The 19,755-nt window shown below is 39.7% G+C and overlaps 1 protein-coding gene across 2 annotated transcripts in view; it reads left to right on the forward strand.

Moving 5' to 3' along the window:
- The first annotated feature begins 261 nt into the window (after positions 1-261).
- Positions 262-19,755, forward strand: part of mpdz (multiple PDZ domain crumbs cell polarity complex component) — a 41,256-nt gene continuing 21,762 nt past the window's right edge. Inside the window, exons 1-20 of one of the 2 annotated variants that reach the window (XM_029526985.1) lie at positions 262-519; positions 2,854-2,939; positions 4,712-4,878; positions 7,264-7,425; positions 7,731-7,870; positions 8,170-8,383; positions 8,765-8,887; positions 9,122-9,322; positions 9,973-10,075; positions 10,842-10,930; positions 11,552-11,786; positions 13,302-13,379; positions 13,691-13,770; positions 13,977-14,123; positions 14,915-15,085; positions 15,761-15,949; positions 16,155-16,364; positions 17,407-17,565; positions 17,869-18,021; positions 19,404-19,745. In XM_029526985.1, coding sequence (XP_029382845.1) covers positions 2,924-2,939; positions 4,712-4,878; positions 7,264-7,425; positions 7,731-7,870; positions 8,170-8,383; positions 8,765-8,887; positions 9,122-9,322; positions 9,973-10,075; positions 10,842-10,930; positions 11,552-11,786; positions 13,302-13,379; positions 13,691-13,770; positions 13,977-14,123; positions 14,915-15,085; positions 15,761-15,949; positions 16,155-16,364; positions 17,407-17,565; positions 17,869-18,021; positions 19,404-19,745 — 2,979 coding nt within the window. In that variant the 5' untranslated portion in view covers positions 262-519; positions 2,854-2,923. The remainder of the gene's footprint in view (positions 520-2,853; positions 2,940-4,711; positions 4,879-7,263; positions 7,426-7,730; positions 7,871-8,169; positions 8,384-8,764; positions 8,888-9,121; positions 9,323-9,972; positions 10,076-10,841; positions 10,931-11,551; positions 11,787-13,301; positions 13,380-13,690; positions 13,771-13,976; positions 14,124-14,914; positions 15,086-15,760; positions 15,950-16,154; positions 16,365-17,406; positions 17,566-17,868; positions 18,022-19,403; positions 19,746-19,755) is intronic. The other variant, XM_029526986.1, reaches the window with a different exon arrangement.

Below are 19,755 nucleotides of genomic sequence, written 5' to 3' on the forward strand. Positions count from 1 at the left end.
TGTTTCAGTTTAAAAGATGAATTAAAGCTGCGTAAAGTGGCTGTGATTCACCGTGTTTTAATAAATTGGTCACCCACAAATTTGACATAAATTAAACTACGAACTGACTGATGTTTTATTTTGCTGTCTTGCAGATTGATCCCTTGTTTTCATCAATAACAGAGCTTTAAATCACAGACAGACTGACGGACTTGTGGTGCTGACGGTGGCCTCCTGCTTATTTTCCGGGTCTACTGAGGCCCACTCCACCGAAATCGACAACAAAAGTGTGATCGGACTGCAGCGCTGCTTGGAGTTGCAGTCCAGCTTTGACATCTCAGGCCTCGGTCGTCTGCCGGCGCAGCCAGCAAGCGGCGCTTCAGTCCCGGATCAACTCGCCGAAAATGTCCGCAGAGGCTCGAGTTACACGCCGCCCCGTCTCTAAGCCCCGGTCAGTGCGCCGTTAGCCGCGGGATAGCACAGAGGATAGGCTGGGTACGCCTGTGGCCGCCCGGGGGGAACCGAAGCCTCCACGCCCATGTAAGTGTTTATTCTCTGACAAGTTTCGCTATGGAAGTCGCTGCTGAAGGTGATTTATTTCATTGAGACCAACGTGTTATTTCTGACTTTATTTTGGGAGTAAGGGTCGCCATTGTTCGCCACAATGTCGCTAATGAAGGGGAAATATTCTCAGACGGCTGCCGCTGTCGGGTCACTGAGGAACAAACGGAGGGATATAATCATGTTTAAGTGTCTGCTTTCCACCGTGAAGTGATCCATGTCAACTGGAAAACAGTTTCTTGTGTTTATTAGTTTTCTTGTATTTTTTAATTTGGTTTCCTGAGAGCAGGCGACAGTGCCGAACTTCTCCCCCGCCTGGCTGTCGGAAGCCTGTTGCTTTCTGGCTCCATGGATGAGATGGGGAAGAAGCGGGAGGAGGAGTTGAGAAAAGCGGATTGTCCCAAGTGTCCCGGCGACTATATTCAAAATACCAGCAAACCGAGGCGGGTTTACGAACAGCAAACACGGCCCGGGTCCGCTGGAAGAAGGACCCGGTAGTTTTAGTAGCAGTAGGGTGTCATAAGGCAGGATGTAGTCGACGGATGTTATCTATTATGATGGAAGAAAACTACACGGTAAAATGACAAGCTGTTATTATGAGGTGTTTGGGGTCACCGCGAAAAAACAACAACAGCGATGCTTTTCTGGGCAAAATGTACCATGAAATGTTTTTTTTTTTTTTTTGTGGGTTGAAGTTCACTTTTTTGTGGCGGACACTGTAGACTTTCTTGGGCCCTGAGCGACTCATTACAAGCGCTTGGATGTTTGCAGCTTAAAGCCTCTTTCAAAATAGGAGCCATTTACGATACTTTATAATCGTGCCGATAGATTAGAGCGGACATTTACGTTGTGTCCCTGAAAGCAACATCTATGGTGGTCTATTATGGCTGTTTTTTGTGTGCACAAGAGGGGTTAAAAAAACTAAACAAATGCTTTCAATATTGGATAAACAAAATAATATAAAAGCAGTGTTTTAATCTGAATATATTAGGAATGTGAACTAAAGATAGCTAATTCATCCCGAGGGTGTTGGCTACAGTTTACAATGAATTCTGCTTTAAAATTAGATTAGTTTTAACCGTATTTCCATATCCATGCATCACTCTTAAATGCATTCAGCACCAGCAGGGAAAATGCAGCACTGGTCAACTCAAGAGTTAGATTTTACAACAGTGCATATAAATAATTGACAGGTTTAAGGCAAATAAAATACATAGCTGCCACATACTGTATGCAGAAAGGTCATTGGTTAGAGTGAAAGTTGAGAACACACAGGCAGAGAAAGTAACAGAAACAAGTATATACAGTACAAACCAGCATGTGGTGTTGCCACATGCACTGTAGCTATTCTAAGAGTCTGGATAGGGCTTTTAATTATCTTACCAATCTCCTTTAATCGTGTAATGTCTCACTGAGTCATGTCATGCTTGCAACAAAGCCACTTCTAAAGTCAAGTGTAATGATCTCGAGATGGGAGTTGACAGCCATCACACCATTAATAACAGCAGAAGTCGAATGTAACAAAATACACATCTCAATGTCTTATCATTCACCTTTAAAGGGGTAATGTATTAAAGTTTGCAGATGGCAAAATGTTTAGGCTATGTACTGTATATTACTTCTCAATGTATTACAAATCCGCTGTATTTTGAAAAGTAGCAAGTTTCCACCAAATTAATTTAGTTATCTAGATAGTGCAATATATCTATGAACTAAAGAAAATAAACCTCTCCAAAATAATCCCATGAGACTAATGGATTTACAAAAACAAAACATTGAAAGTTGAATTAATGGCAACTATAGACTGAGACAATGATGTAAGAAGGTTGTTATAAGATGTTTAAAATAACAGCTTTTTTTTGAGTGGCTAAGGCTATTACACAAATGTCTCTGAAAATCTAAGAGCTATATTTGCAGAGTTGGATATATTTTCATCCACAATATTCTGTAATATCATGAGTTTAGCAGAACTATTGCAAGTTCACTGAATGAAGTTAAGTAATGTGACTAGGAGACTTAAGACCACTGGGCTGGGACATGGTACATAGCCCACAGTTTTTCAGCACAATGGCTACTCTGAATTTTTGGTGAAGAATACTTAAGAGATAAATATGTCCCTGACAGAAACGGAATAAATCTGTTTTCACTTGCATGTTGACCGTTTGAATAAAGAATATGAACGAAGTTGGGATCAGGAGAGAATGAGCCTCTCCTGCTTTTACTGCACATTGTGGTATGTCTGAATGTGTGTGTGTATATATATATATATATATATTTATGTTTAAACATAAAACATTACATTTTTCTTTGCAGGCCTTGAAAAAGAGGGCAGCCTGGAATTGCTGTTAATGGAGAAAAATCACATTCACCTAGAGCTCTGAAGATGATTGAAACTATAGGTATGTCATAATTTTGTGGTGTTTTATGGCAGCCACATAAACCTGAGTGAGTCATTTTGTTTATTATAGTTCAAAATAGATGTTTCTTTAAGTATGTTTTTCTTTCAGTATTTACCACTGCCTTTTACGCATTACTTCTGTCATATTTTTCTCACCTCATTCTGTTACTAATTGAACTGAAAAAAGCATAACCAGCTACTGTTGTCACAGTAACAAAATTATGACTATCACAAATACTCGGTCTAATCAAGATTTAAAACTACCATTACAAACAAGACACAAAATGAAATCCTGCTGGTGTGCATTCACCATGCTGTCTTTTGTTTTAATTTCATTTTTTAAATGAGCAGTTTTTGCATAGGGTTTTGGTCTAGTCAGTTGGGTGCCTGTGTCTGCTGGCTCTGCATCCAGCATTCTGGCTCCTGCTGAGGGTTTTCTCAACCAGCGTGAGAAGCCTGGATACAGTTCAAAGCTTGTGGATTGCCAATGTTGCCGTATCAGATAATATTGCTATATATTTGATTGTTTGTTTGTACCCAGTCAGATTTATTTTTCCAACTGTTATAAGCCAAATTGGTGTGGCCTGCTTTATTCTTTAAAGCCTGTGGTCATTATCAAGACAGGCATGTTTACTGTGTACTATGAGTCGAAATGCATAAATTGGGAGATGATGCAACTGTTGTAGTATAATGTGAATTGAAGCTCCAATAATCTAAATTCATGTTTGATTGGCAGATTTTACGAAACTGTTCTGAATTCTGAATTCAATATTACATTTTTAGCAATTGCAATTTCTCGACTGGGAGACAAATAAGGGAATTGGATTTTGAAGTCCACTTGATTTGTAAACACACCTGCAAAACCCTCGTACTCTGGTGAGATCATTATGCACACTAAGGTGAGAGAAATGAAAGCAATACACATGCCTGCATACGGCCAGTGGCAAAGAGGAAAAAAATATCTTGTGGGGCTCAAGTGTTATTGGCTTGTTTACAACCTTTGTTCAAACAACAAAGCACCTCAGTGCAAAAAGTGCTTTGGACCTTGTGCACGCCCTATTAGATGTTAGTCACAGTTGGTGAGCTTTGGAAATTGCTTGATTTTTGTCCAGATGACGTTAGGCTGACCCAAACTCACTAACAAGCCTCTCTGGAGTTGTTCGATTGCGGGGCTTATGCAGGTTACAACAGGCAAACTGTGGCGGGCTGTGGTTATTTTATCTTTTCCTCTTGATGCCCATTCTGGGCTCCTGCTCAACCCCCCGTTGACCCTAAAAGCAAAAAAGGAAGTATTGCTATCCTGGAAACAAGCAATGTGTTGAAAATTTAGTTTGCTTCTATTTTTTTCCTCCAGGTGCTAAACCTGATGCCACGTGATTTCAATGTTGTAAAGTTTGCTGAGCGCCAGTCAACCTTAGCTAAGCCTTGAAGTAGTGATGAATGGCTTTGTCCATCCTTCTTCTGTGACTTATTTACAGGTCATTGTTAAAAGTAAAGACCACATTTAAACAATTTGGTCAAATGCTTATGGAAAATATATTTTTAACAAGCATATAATTGTGGGTAAAATCAAATGAGGTTATTTAAGTGAATAGATAGAGGCAACGTCCATAGAATGGTGTCTCAGTATCTCTGTCCTTAGAGGTGGAGGAGGGTGATGAGAAAGCGGCTTCATCACTATCACTCCCACACCTCTCCCCCCCCCCCCCCCACCCCCGCCTCCACTCCTTCACTCCGACTGGTGCTGTCACTAAACTATTCGACGGCTTGCAGATACACAGCGTGCCTTGCAGGCGGTGGAGCGTCTCCAGGCCAAACTCAAGGAACGAGGGGAGGTGCCCACTGAGGAGAAGCTCAGTCTGCTCAAATCAGTGCTCCAGAGCCCTCTCTTCCACCAGATCCTGGCCTTGCAGAAGTCTGTTCAGCATCTCAGAGACCAGGTAATGCCAAGTCTATACTTGGAGGTATTCATAATAATGCAGCTCACATAACTAGAGGTCTGTTTAATCTATTCACAGTTAAGTATACTGCAGATTTATGTATAAAAGTGCAGTTAAATTAGTATGATAATGAGAGTACAAGGGAGTGATGTTGGCTTTCTGGGATGTCAAGACACCACGGAAGGTCATTACATGAATTTCTGCATTATTAATAGATGGGTAGAAACTTGCCACAATGCCAGATGGCAGGTCATACCTCGTAAGTACATAAGTAATATAAATAGAAGTAGTAATTTTCCTGTTATTACAGGATGGGTTGAGGCAAGACAAGGGGCAAAATAACTCATTACCATCTATTTGTTTACATGTCCTGTATGTCAGTGTAATATTATGAATCGGGACAAGATTGACCCCATTATTTGTTTCTGCGATATTTATAGTACCTTTGTCTTCACAACTGTCGTCAATGGTTAAATGACATCTGTAGCATAGTCCGGGGAAAAAAATAAATAAAAGATTAAATTGGAATTCCTGCTATACCTGTGCCTCTGCATTTATCTTCCCTGTCTCCTGGGTGAAGTCATTGATTCTGTTTCTGGCTCATGTCAAGACACACGCCCCCAATCCTTTCAATCTCCGTCCCCAGTTGTATTGCCGCCATGGCCAAATTGCTGTCAGGGTTCAAATGAGCCAGATATAATATGGGTTCATGAGCAGAGATAGTTGGTCTGAAGGCAGGAACTCTTTTTCTAGCTTTCTCCCCCATTGAGAGTTGTACATTTGAGTGGAAGGAAAAAGCTCTTAAGTCACAGTGGGAAGGGGCCAGGGTAAGCATTTGAGAAATACAGATGAAAATATTTGAGCTATGCAGTGGGAGGCAGCAATGCTCAAGCTTTTTTCCCCTTGTGGAATTTAGATTATAAGAGTCCTGCTGGCATTTTTGTGTGCTGGCGACTTAGCTTATTTCAAAAGGGGGCACATTCCTATGTGTGTAATTGTGTGTGTGTGCTATGTGTTTGTTTTAATGAGCAAAATCTATCTAGCAACCATTCGTCGTTAAAACTCTTCAGATTTTAAAATGGACCCAATCCATGTGGTAACATAGACATATTTCAGAAGCTACAGCAAAAAGATGTACCTCTATTATGTCTTTTATAGCGCTTCCAATCCCAGCTGCACTTGTGTGCCCCCATTAAGCCCAAACAATTTGAAGAGAGGCCACGGTTTTTTTTTTTTGTATTGTCGTGAGACAAGGGTAAGACACACAAACACGCACTGTCCGTGTTCTGGCTCTGCTAGTTAGGCCTTGCTCAGCCTGTGTCGCTATGGCGACGAGGCCCTGCTCTCCAATGAGAGAGGCCGCTGCCACCGTGTGAAGTGGGGCAGAAACAATTTCTTAAATGTGCAAGAACCAAACTGGAACTTTAATCCTCTTAGCATGGCCCCAGGTAACAAAGCTTCATGCATGAGGACAGCAACTTAGCAGCATGCTATGCTAACTTGCTATGCCCATAGGGTTTTGTTAGCACTCTGCAGCACTAATGTGTCCTGCCCAATGGACTTTTGTTTCTGGGCTAATTTTGGATTGCATTTAGAGGAGCAGTCATTTTACTGTACACGTACTTAAGCTCTGAAAGTTGTACAGTCAACTCCATGCAAATGCTCAAGTTCACAAGGACAGCTTCTGCTTGTCAGTGGCATATGCCAAATGGAGTGTTTATGAAATTATCACAGTGAATCAATGTGACCATCAGAAATGAATCCAGTTCAGATGGCCATAAACATTACAGCCTTTGGCTAATGAAATTGGAAAAACTGTGTTTTATGTAGTTGTCGCATTCATGTAATTCATCCATCACACAAGTAAAGTCACTGCTGTAATTAAAATCCAAGCACATTAAGCGATCCAGATGGCCAGTGATGCTTTTCCCCCACAATGACAGAAATATTGCATTTGGAGCCTAGTCATTGTTGGAACATCAGCTAAGTGCCATTATATCCTAAAGGATTAGGCTACTATAGGTCCAGCTAATCACAGCGGGACAACAAACTATTTGCCATGCCTGTGGTGTTAGACACTAATGCTTCAGGGTTTTGGTGCCTAAAATTAAACTTCATAAATGTGTATGTTCATGTTTTGAACAATACATTATGTTATATTTTGTTAAAACTTTTTATTGCCTTTGGTCAGATTACTGCCAGCATTGTTGTGGCGTGCGGGATCAGACCTCAAAAGTTGTTTGATGTAGCATTCAGACAGTCCACCTGACACACCAATTTTATAATGAAGATTCAATCAGATTTTTTCTCCATGGTTATATTTTCTTTAAGTATTCTGTCAAGCTGCAATTACACTTCATACATATCTCTGGCTTTGTATTGCAGGGGAGTGTCCCAGCATCACGTGGAAGTGACCCTGGTGATCATATCACAGTGGTGAAGCCAGATGGAAGTCATGTTTCCTATTCAAATGTATCAGCTTCTCCACAAATTAACGGGAAGACAGCACCAGAAGAATTTGAGCATATTATTCAGTCCATGGCACAGGTATGACCAATTGAAACGGCAGTGTAAAATAATATCAGAGTAATGTTATAGGCTTGTATAGTTCCATTCTGTTGTTCCCCAGTAGAGTTATTGCATTTCAACAGACAAACACGAATCAGCAGTTCATCTGTAAACAGGTAGACTGCATTGATTAAGCTCAAACATCCAAAGACAGTGAAAACCATAGACCACAAACAGTGCTCCTCTCTGGAGGCACTTCAGTTAGACTTCTAAAGGCTGCCTGTAGCTTTGAAGCTGTAGTGAAGCAGCGCAGGGGCTGAAGTGTACTTGTGTGACTCAAACAGGGGCGCTATGTTGCACACGTGGAGCTCCAGAAGCCTGTGTCAGGAGGTCTGGGCTTCAGCGTGGTGGGCCTGAAGAGCGAGAACCGTGGAGAGCTCGGTATCTTCATACAGGAAATTCAGCCGGGGAGTGTGGCTCATTGGTATGTAAGAAACTGTGTGTCATCATTCTTAGAGCCATGAGAAATATCAATCCGGCCGAAAATCTCTTCATAACAGAGTAAACGTTCCCGACAGATTTTCAACACGTTCCCAGTTGATGAAATGGAATTAAGGAGTCAGAGATTTTTTTTCTTTGTTTGTGGCTTTCTGGTGTAAACTAAAATACACAGTTTCAGTGTTGCAAGAAATTTGACAAAAGGGGCGAATGAGCTAGACTACCACTGTGGCTTCCTACACTATGTCCTTCACTATTTGACACATTCTGCTTTTGTCCACACAGTGATGGAAAGCTCAAAGAAGCTGACCAGATCTTGGCTATCAATGGCCAGCCCTTGGACCAAACAGTGACACACCAGCAGGCTATAGGCATCCTGCAGAGTGCTTCAGAGAGGGTACAGCTCACAGTGGCTCGAGGGCCGATTCCTCAGTTGACCAGTCCTGTGGTGTCCCGTACGCCCTCTGCTGCCAGTACACTGTCAGCCAACTCCAGTGCGGTATAAATACATTTGCACAGCAAACAGCTTTCTGATTCAAGGTTTGCAATCTGACAAGACTTTTAAGTGATAACCTCCAGCCCTGCAGTATATGCTGAGGCCAATAATACACACATCAGGTTTGATATCCACAGACATAAACAAAAACAAACAGAAGCAGCTCAATCAGACATGGAAATGTAGTTTGGCTACCAGAGGCAAATGATGTCACACTTTCAGTGAAAACACAATCTGCATGACAAAGCCAAAGCTAAAGGTTTTGTAGACATCCCACATTTGAACTGATATCTGAAACTCTTCTGTCTTAATCTCTCAATCATTGCCACAAATTTTCTTTGATTCACACTGGCCTTATTATTTCTCCCCCTTTACTGCACCCAGTGGCAACACGTGGAGACAATTGAGCTGGTCAATGATGGCACAGGCCTTGGATTTGGCATTGTGGGAGGCAAGACCACAGGGGTTATTGTGAAAACCATTCTTCCTGGAGGAATAGCTGATCAGGTGATTGCATTAATGTATATATCTGAACGTAATGGGAGGCTTCAGCTTTGTTGGTAGTTATTTATACAGTCATTGCAATAAAAATATTATATATATAGATGACTTGTTTGCTTGGTGTAACGAGAGAGAGTGTAAACTGCAAGCAAACACAGAATGAACTATTTTATTACGGGTTTGATATCTACTCAGGCAACAGACTAAGAAAGAAAGCACTTTTTTACTTTTTCTACCTAGGATGGCCGCCTGCGCAGCGGAGACCACATTCTGAGGATAGGAGACACTGACCTGTATGGCATGGGCAGTGAACAGGTGGCACAGGTCCTCAGGCAGTGTGGTAATAGGGTCAAGCTGGTAGTGACCAGGGGCCCTGTAGATGAGAATCCCTCTGTCTCTGCAGTCATGCCTGTGGTGCTCCCCACCGTCAATGAACAACAGGTGAGAGCTGCTGTTTCACAGTCCTGAAAACAAAAGGTGCAAGGACTTTGTATCAAAAGCTTGCAAAAGGGGACATTGCCAGTCACATTCAAATTGATTACATAATTTGCAGCAAGGCCTTGGTAAAACTGTTTCTTTGGCAAGAATATGATTGATTATCACATATGAAATACATTTGGAGTTATACAACTGTATAAAAAATACTTAATGTCTAAAGTTCAGGTCTTTCATCTCCAGTTGGAACTGTTCTTACCTCTTGACAGTTGTGGATAAATAGAATTAAAGCGTACTGCAGGTTATATCACCAGTGATTCATACTTCTGAGTGCAGATGCTGCTTTTACATTTTTCAGAAACATCACTTTTGCATTGATTTCATGGCGCAAGCAACCCCCATTTAAAAGTGAATGAATTTCACAGAGTTGTTATTTGTAATGACAAACATCATATGCTTTTAATGACACATATTAGCAATGTTTTTGTGCCTGGCAGGTTTAGAGAACCCATTAATCAAAGTTAAAAAATGTATTTTGGTGAACAGGTGGTGCAGCCAGATGACTCAGGTGTCATGACTTGCTTTTTCCAATGTAGTCCAATGAATTGTGCTTTACTTTTATTTGCTTAGTTGTCATTTTCATTCATCTCTTGCAGGACTATGAGGAAGAGGAGACTGAAGCATTTGATGTGGCCCTTACCAAGAATGCTCAGGGATTAGGGATTACTATCGCTGGATATGTCGGAGATAAAAATTCAGGTAATAAATGGAGGATTAATTTCTCACAACAGTTGATCATATACATTGAAGTGTCATATTGCCATTTATTTACATCTTCACTAAATGTGCATTTATAGCTGCATTAATCAAAATTTTCCAACACATACAATGGATGAAAGGTGAAATGTAATGCTCACATTTTTGACATTTTTGATGCTAAATGACCCATTAATGAAATGTTATCTAAGTGCACTAAGCAGCAAAAGACTAAAATCCTTTTCTCAAGTGTCTAAAAAAGGATAAATATATAGGTTCTTATATTTCATGTTTTTATCAGGTGGGCAGAAACACACCAAAAATCGAATGCTAAAGTTGCTCCATTTCTTTCCTAATTAACCCTTACAGTAAAATAACTTTATAGGGTGGCATCAGTGTTGCATTACTGGCGTTTTCCAGCGTCCCCATGTGTTTGTTTTTACTACAGCCTTCATGAAAAATTCTACCCATTAGCTTGAATAAATAGCACCAGTGATAACCTTTTATTATAAAATGTTATTGGCATTGAATTGAACTGAATATTCAACTCCCTTGGCCTAAAAGCTCTCAACATTCTTTTTATTTCGAGGGTAGGTCATAATTGCCCTGAGTCCAACTCATCTTTTCTTATGACTGATAAACATGTTGTCAAACAATGACTCTTAGCATCAAGCCAGAAAATCAGTTTCCTTCTTTCCTTTTTTAATGTCATGATTCAAGGCACTCTTCATCTTTGCTTGAATGTTTTTGTCTTGTTTTGACTTGTCAGAGCCCTCTGGTATTTTTGTTAAGAGTATAACAAAAGAGAGCGCCGTAGATCAAGATGGCCGTATTCATGTGGGAGACCAGATAATAGCTGTAAGTATCCCATTATGCTCTTTGTACTCATTACTACTTTCTCTATCTTCAGTGGCATGAGGTAAAATATGCAGGAAACGCTTTGTGTTATCAATTACAGTGATCAAATTCACCCATTCAGTCAGTGGGGGGAAATAATGAGATACATCATTTTGAATAATTCAAAATTAACCAAAGTGTTTTTGTGACTGTGAATAGAAAAAGTCTTGAATTAGCACAATGGAGCAATTAAGTTTTAATTTCATTACTGCAGGACATTAACAATGGAGTTAAACTGTGTGAAATTTCTTTCATCTTCAGAAAAATGAGTCAATGTCGGCGTGTTTTTCCTTAAGCTCACACAAACTCTTATTCTGTTCAGACATACTGATGTGTGTTGGTGGGTGAGTGTGCTTGATTTGGTTTAGTCCTTAAGTGTAAATGATAATGTGCTTGGAGACCTAAATTAGGAATTTAATTGACTATGAATTTTTAAACTTAGGGAGTATTCACCTACCCTAAATGATCAAAATGAATAAAGTGAATTGCTAGAATATATTGAAAAACATGTTAGCGTTGATCAAACTTGAAGCTTCTTTACTGTAAAAAATCCTTGGTCTCATAAATGATTGGCCTCTGCAGGTCGATGGTGTAAACATACAGGGATACACAAATCAGCAGGCCGTGGAAGTGCTCAGGCACACCAGTCAGACGGTTCATCTAAAGCTGATCCGGCGGGGCTTCAGGCCTGACGAGATCCCCCCCGCTGTTCCCCCGAGTGTCACCATCCTGCCCCCTGCTACCACCATCCCCACCACCACCACTGTCATGAGGGAGCTTGAGCTGGAGAGGAATAAGGCTGAGGAGGAAAGTCAAGGTAGGACAAAGGATGAACTTAGGGAAATTTAATGAAGATGGAGAAGAAGACAGATTTCTCATTCCTTATCATTCTGTAAGCAAGAAAATCTTATTTGATGTGTAAATGTGACTCAGACAGGATTGTTCATGATACAACAAAGAGGTAATTTTCACCTGGAATTTCAATTACTTTCTCCACATATGAAAACCACTGCCTTGAGTTATATTCTAATACAGTCCGAATGTATGTGAGCATTGTGATATAACAGAGAGTGAGAAAATTTTCTCTGTAGTAGGTGCATTTCCTCTGTTCCTGAAAGATGTATTTATTAACATGTTAAGGTCGTGTTTTAGACTGGGTGTTAATATTGAAAATGTATTCCTTTATGCCATTTAGAGGATTGCTTTTAATCATAGGAAGAGAGTGAGTACATCCAAATTACTCATCGTTTCCACCTAATAAGAGATGGAAATGCACTTATTAGCACACAGTACATTTTTTTACACAATGTTTTTGTTTTTGGTGTTGTTTTTTAACAAAAGAGAAATAAGGGAGTGAATGATTCCAATCTCCAACTGTCATGATTTGACCTTGAGGCTAATGCAGAAGCAAGGCAAACAACATGAAGAAACTGAATCGTGTCATTAATGACATGTGGAGATTGAAACCAATTAGATTTAACAACAGGACAGCCAGCTCAAAAACCTGCAGTTTGCAAAAGCCAGCAGTCAACAGAAAGAGACAGAGGAAGCCAGTATTTTGCTGCTGTCAGAAAATAATGACTATAGGAGTTTGCATTTGTGGGTGTTAAATACTACATAATAAAGAAAGAGAAAAAATATTTTTACAATTACTACAAAGCCCCAAAGTGCAAAATTAGAATATTTTGGTGAGAAATTATAGTTTAGTTCACCTTTAGCTAAGGGCATGAGACCATACAGTAGGCATTGTGTAAAGTTGCATTAAGTAAATTAATGGATGTGGTAGTGAAAGACGAAGACTGTTATCAGGTAAGTTCTAGAGTTCTGGTCTTTTTCACATACAAGAGTAGCTGGTATAAGTTTTAATGTGTAGGCACTTAAGGGCTGCTGATGTGAGGTGTAGACGATGATGTGCTTGGATGCATTAGTAGTAATTACACAGGTGACCAGTTTGGTGCCTTGTGGAATGCCAAAGACATAAACAGTGGCACAACGTTATAAAAATAAAGTACTGGGATCATTAAGCATATATTTGAAGTCCTTGAGTGTTAAGAGCCTGTTGTTATGGATACCATCATCATGGACTAATTTGAGCAGGGTTATGTAAGTGTAAGAAATGCACCAACTATTTTGAAAGAAAGTAGTAATGTAGCAAATAAACACTACTATACTACTGCCTGCTTCTCAAATAAATTCAGCACAGATGTATGTTTTTGTGTGATGTAGTCTGGATCTGAGCTATCAGTGGCTGTGTGCCTGTCATGCCATGTCTCTGTCTTGATGTCTGCGTATGTCTGTCACACTGCTCATTGTGTGTTAACGGTCCCCACAGATGAAAAGCTCCTCCAGACAAAGAGTGAAGGATCTGATGTCAGCCCAGCCATGGATAAACTAACAGAAGACAAACATGGTAGGATGCTTGGATTCCTCTTGTAACAGCTCAACCAAGATACTTAGTATCTTATCTATCAGATAAGTAATTCTGGTCAGGATCATACTGATGAGCAACACACAATATGAGAAAATACGGAGATGAATGATGTTATTTAACAGACATTGTAAGAGGCGAAAAAGAGGCAGAGATTTAAGTTGTTTGTTTTTTTAATATGCTGGTCTTGTATTGAACACATCACCACTTCTTTGAAGAATTTATCATTAGTTTGCTTTTATCTTATATTGCTTTGTAAATTAACACAAGAACTTTGTTTTTTGTTTCCCAAGGGAAGACGATATCACTCTTTGAAGAAGAAGAATTAGTGAAGAAATGGCAGGAGATCTTGGGTCCAAGTAATGAAGTTATAGTAAGTTTGATTTTCAAAGTTAATTCCTCTCTCAAATACATCATATTATACAAACTACAACTTTGTTCCAGGGCCCCTGCAAACAGCTCATAAAAGCAAGAACGACCTTCATCATAATCAAAGGGGCATAACTCATTAATGTACAGTATATAAATATGAAACTTCTCACCTGCTAAATGAGATATGGTTTTCTGTTTTCATGACAGGTCGCTCAGGTGGAGAAGTTGACTGAGAACAGTGGCCTGGGGATCAATCTAGAAGCCAACAGTGGGCATCATTATATTCGCTCTGTTCTACCTGAGGGACCTGTTGGACGCTGCGGCAAGTTGTTCAATGGAGACGAACTGCTTGAGGTACGTGATCACTTCAATTAAGTTACAAAACATTGAACTATTGTCTATTGTGGACTTTTGTCTATTACATTTGGTATTAATATTTACAGAGGTTTAAATATTTAAAAGTATTTAGAATAAAATTTTGCTTTGGGGACAATTATGGAAATGTTTACTAACAGTGATATGTAATGTTTACAACAAAATACTTGTAGGTTTGTAATTAAAAACTAAATTAAAATTAAATACAGAATTTGCATATCCCCAACACTGAGCTGTGCAAAACAGTATTTCAATATTTTCATTTGATCATGTTAAAGGGGCCTCATGTAGTGGCATTTTCCTCCTTTCAGCGAATTTTCTTTTTTTGGTGGGGGGGTGTGGGGGGGGTGTGTGTTTCAAGTCTGCAACTTAACTTGTTTGGTTATCTCCCACTGCTCTTTTTTTCAGCTGCTGCAGGAAACTATTTGGCCAGAGATCTAAAAACCCCACTGTATATTCCAGACTCAGCACCAACCACCAAAGTTAGCAAATAGCCAGTGAACACATTTTAGTATTCAGCTCCCATATACACCATTTCCCTCTGGAATTGGTGTAGATAAATATGTCAGGCGGCTAAAAACATGAAATAAAGACAATTAGTGCTCCATTATTTTCTATAAATAAGTAGTTATTTTGCTTAAACAACTGGATGATCAACATTGTTGAAAACGTGTCAGTGCTGAATTTCTACGCAGCCCAAATTATAAGACCTCATATAAGACTTCAACCCTGATTTTGATTCTGTTCTTCATTATCATTTTCTGGCACAGGTCAATGGCATATCTCTGATTGGTGAGACGTATAAGGAAGTTGTCAGAATCTTGAGGGAGCTTCCGCTCTCTGTATACATGATATGCTGTAGACCTGCTCCTCACATGCTGACTAACATGGATGCTGTGCAACCAGAATCGGAGGATTTGTTGACATCACCAAAATTAAAGGTATGACATTGATGGTGCTGGGCCATGAACATTAAACCATATTATGTTTTATAACTCAGCATCACAAAGAATTTTTTGTTTGATCAGTAAAAATGGCAATGTGATCTTTTCCTTCTCAAGGCTTTATTATTAAGAAGCATTGGAGGAAATGATGGATTTTAGCAGAGTCAGAAAAGTCCTTGCATCTCCTTGACATGCGGTAATATATCAAGAGAAATGTTTCCTCTCCCCTGTATTTCAGTAAGGAAATATGATTGGGGTACGATAAGGTGTCCTCTTCCTTGATAACCGATCAGCCATTATTAACTTACCCTGGGCTGTCAATCGTTCCATTTTGCTTTCCACATTGCCAACCATGATGGATTAAGACTTAGTGATAAGCTGGAGAGGATGAAAGTTTATTAAGACCAATTCTAGTAGTACCTCACCAGCAGTGCCAGCAACATTTGCTAGATATATGAAACATCAAAAGCAGCTTTCCTTTGGGGAATAGGTTTTCATCTCTAGCTTTATCTGTGATAATGTACTAAGGCCCTTCCATCCAAGATATTTTCCTTTTATCTCCTGCCAGAAACCAGAGCCAGAAACACAACTTGAGGGTAGCAGCCTATGGGTTGGGAGGAAAAGTGTGGAAGGCATGCTGTTACACAGAGATTTGGGGTTTTTCCTCTGCAGAAACAAATAGATCTGAGCAGAGTGCTGGTTGCTGAAGACTCGGAGGTGAACGCAGCAGCAGCAGCGACACAGGATAATGTGACAGAAGAGGCAATAGGATCACCTTTGGCTATGTGGGAGCTGAATATCCAGAATATCGAGCTTGTGAAGGGAGAAGGGGGATTAGGATTCAGCATTTTGGACTATCAGGTAGGAAAATATTTTGAGAATTATATAAGGCCTCGTGAAAAACTGCATTCATGTTTCCGGTAGCAGAATTTTTTTTTTTTTTTTTTTTTTCTTATTTTATGTGACTGTTATTGCTGATATTAATAGAAGATAAATAAGTGTTAAGTTAAAAGCTGTGATTGCTGACCTATTCTCACTGAATGTCACTGGGCTGATGTGACGACAGGATCCACTGGACCCTGCCAAAACAGTGATTGTGATTCGCTCGCTCGTTCCCAATGGTGTGGCTGAGCAGGATGGCAGACTGTTGCCAGGCGACCGACTCATGTACGTTAACAGCACCAACTTGGAGAACGCCAGTCTGGAGGACGCCGTTCAGGCCCTGAAGGGGGCCAAGCTTGGCAAGGTTCAGATAGGAGTTGCCAAACCACTACCTGTAAGCATTCACACTAGTATCCTCTCTTTCTTAGCTTCAAACCTGTCTGAAAGTAGGAAGAAATGCGTGATTTCTATATCGGTGGTAAAGGGCCATGCATATGTTGTGATTTGTGATATGTAGTGATTTCTCATGAACTTGTTTAACGCCGCGGATTTACCATTGTGTGTGAGGTTGTGAGTCACGCTGTCTATATGATGCAGCTTAGTAACCAGTCACAAGGTTTCAGCTTACAAGGTCTTCAATTTTTCATGTAGGAAAATGGTTTAGCATTCCACCCTCTGCTCTCTCAGAGGAAGTGGCCCGGTTGAACTGCTCTTTGCCCTATATTTCATATGATTAAATGATAGGATTTTGAAAGTGCAGAGACCCTTTTGTACATTTAAACCCATCAGAGCACCTGTCAAAATAATAAGTCTGGTTAGTGGCATGTTCATTGCTTGAGCCACCTGTTGTCTTGGTACATGATGTACTCTTGTTGCAGAACTGCTTGCATTCTTTTGGCTTTAGGGTTGCATTTTTCACATATTGAATCTGCCACTGGATTACACAATGAGACCTCTGGGCTGCCAATGTTAGCTGGATTACAGAGCTGTAGGAAGCCTCTGAGGGGTTATCCAACTCTCCTGGAGGATGTGGAATGTACTTCTGGAGGGGTGTTTTGCTATACTGCCTCTCAAAATTGAGCCTGACAAGTGTAATCCTCCAATCTGCCTTCTTGCTTTTCCTATATTGTATCTGTCTCAGTTGCATGTTATACAATCTCAATATCAAGAGCTCTTTCTTACCAATACATATGAAATGTATGAGAGCTTTTCTGTTCAATTCAAATCAATTTTGAATGTGCGATTCCAACCAACTTCTCTGCTTTTGTGCAAATAGACCAAGACCCTCGTTTAACTCTATAGTTAGTGTATTTCTAACATCTTTCTCCCATTTCATTACTAATTTGTTTAATTTTCCTAATTAATTTGGTCAGAAAAACACAAAATTTTAATTACATAAACCTGGAGACACTGAAAGAATTTTTCCACTTTCTTAGGGAATATGTGGATATTCCCACTCTACACACCCATATGGTGAGCAGGAAATAACCTCATCATCCATCATCCATTCATTTGACTTCAACAGTATTTTGGTTGAAGAAGGAGAGGAAGAAGATCTGGCTGAGGGCATCGTTTACCGAGCAGAGCCTGCATTGGTTAGTTAGCTTTGGGAAAAACGGAACAATCAATCAGAATATTTTAAAAAGGGGGAGCCCATTTGATCTGTGCTTTGGTTGTTTTATAATCATGCAACAGTTAGTTTATGTAGGACGTAATTTCAAATGACACTGAGACAAATATTTGTTGTATCTTGGTAGTTAAGTTGATCTTTAGTGACATTAGGTTCATAAAATACTGTGATAATTTTAGCCCCCTGTGTTTGGCTAGTTCACTAAATTACTCACTGATAAAAGCCAGTTTTTGGTCCCAGTTGATTATTTTCTCATCCATTATCACAGATTGACACCAGTGAAGCAGACCTTTGTGATGACAAGGTGTTAGATCATACTTACTCTGGGATAGACGACGACACTTTCCAGGCATCCATGATTGCTCTTCATGGTAGCAGCTGCAGTCCGAACTTGGATTACTTGCACTCATCCACACCTAAGGTAGGCGAACATTTGGATTTTTAAATACCGTAGAATATCAGGGAACTGAAAAAAAAAGGTGCAGTTTGAGATTATTCCCTCATTTCATTAAAGGTAACAGGCAACAGTAACTGCCCTTTGTTTGAATGACCTGTAAAGCATGCAGTCATTACTTTTGTTGTTCTTTTGTTCTATTTTTTTAATATCAGGAGCCAAAATGTCATGAGACTTTTTATTGTTTTTCTTTGTTAAGGCAATAACATATTACTGACTTTGTTGTGATATAATACTATGGCTGCAGCTGCTGCTGTTACCCTTGGTGCCCCTAGAACAGCACTTCCCAAAATGGATATTTAATTATAAGAAAGAGAAAAGCAAGAGCCACACAAAAGATTCTGCTCAGGGTATCCATGCTTCCATTTTAATCAAAGGTCACAGTACATATGGATAATGGATAATATGGATAATATGGCCATTTGTTTTTTATTCCTGGCCCATACCTGTGTGCAGAACATGAACATTAAGGTCACCTGAGTGTTTAAGCACAACAAATCCACAATTTATTTGTTCAATGCCATCATCAGTGACGTAGTGACTGCGTATGATTGCAGAAACAGATTACAAAGTGTTTATTTGCTGTTCTGGTGTCTAACTTTGGACAGAGCTACAGCATTTCTCAAGAACTCAAGATCACAAAAATTTATATTAAGTTATGATTATATATTTAAAAATGTTGGCAATATATGCTGTGCCATTTTAAAATAATGTAACCATTTAAATTAATTTAACAGACCTGGCCACGCCAATAATATCATTTCTTGACTAATACAATTTTTAAAGTGATTTTAAAAATAGCATCTTAAGATTAAAAACTTTACAATTTTTGTATGTTGTACGCTTTAAACACTCAACTGTAATACAATTGGTTTAAAAGGCACACAATGTCTGAGAAATAATTTTTATTGTACTCTTGAGCCTTCATTTCCAATTATTACCGGACTATACTTACACCTATAGGTTTTACACCTCAATTCATCTCGTCAACGCTGTCTTATTAAAATGAAGCTTCCTATTTCTTGTTTTACTCTGCTTCTCCTGTCTGCTTATTGAGCCCCATGTGTATTACATATTTGCATATTTTAACTTTTTCTTCTATTTTGGCACCCAAAGGGATTTGCTTGCAGAGACTCATCACTAGCCATCCTGCTTCTAATAAAGTCTCAGATGCTGTTATAATGAAACTACATTTTCACTGTAGTCTATTGGCCACTGATGCCTTTTCTATGGCTCATTACAGTGAGGGCAGGGTAGTGTCTGAGCAAGATAAATCCCCCCCCGTTGGGCAATGGTCTAACTAACAGAGGGTAACGTTCATTCAGATGCTATGCTATGTTTTACCCAAGCTGACAGCTTGCCTGGAGTTGTTGGACGAGCATCCCTGCTTCACAACATCATCTGGCCTCGCAGACAACACTCAACTGTTCTCGCCAGAGAAGTCGGCCTGTTACACTCCACCAAATTTAAGAGGTCACATCCCGCCTTTTAATGCCATACTAAGCAGTTCTGACCAGTACCTGTCTCAGCACTCGGCCAACGAAGAACCCGTGGAGTCATCAAATTCATATGGCCCATTTGTTGAAATGGGCACCAGAGCTAATGTACAGGAGGAACCTGTTGAGTCCCTTCACTACCAGGAGTCACTCATATCTTTTGGAGACATCGGAGACATAAAGATTTTGATGAAGGTAAAATAAT

This window comes from Echeneis naucrates, chromosome 18 (assembly GCF_900963305.1).
Source record: "Echeneis naucrates chromosome 18, fEcheNa1.1, whole genome shotgun sequence".
Lineage (NCBI taxonomy): Eukaryota > Metazoa > Chordata > Actinopteri > Carangiformes > Echeneidae > Echeneis > Echeneis naucrates.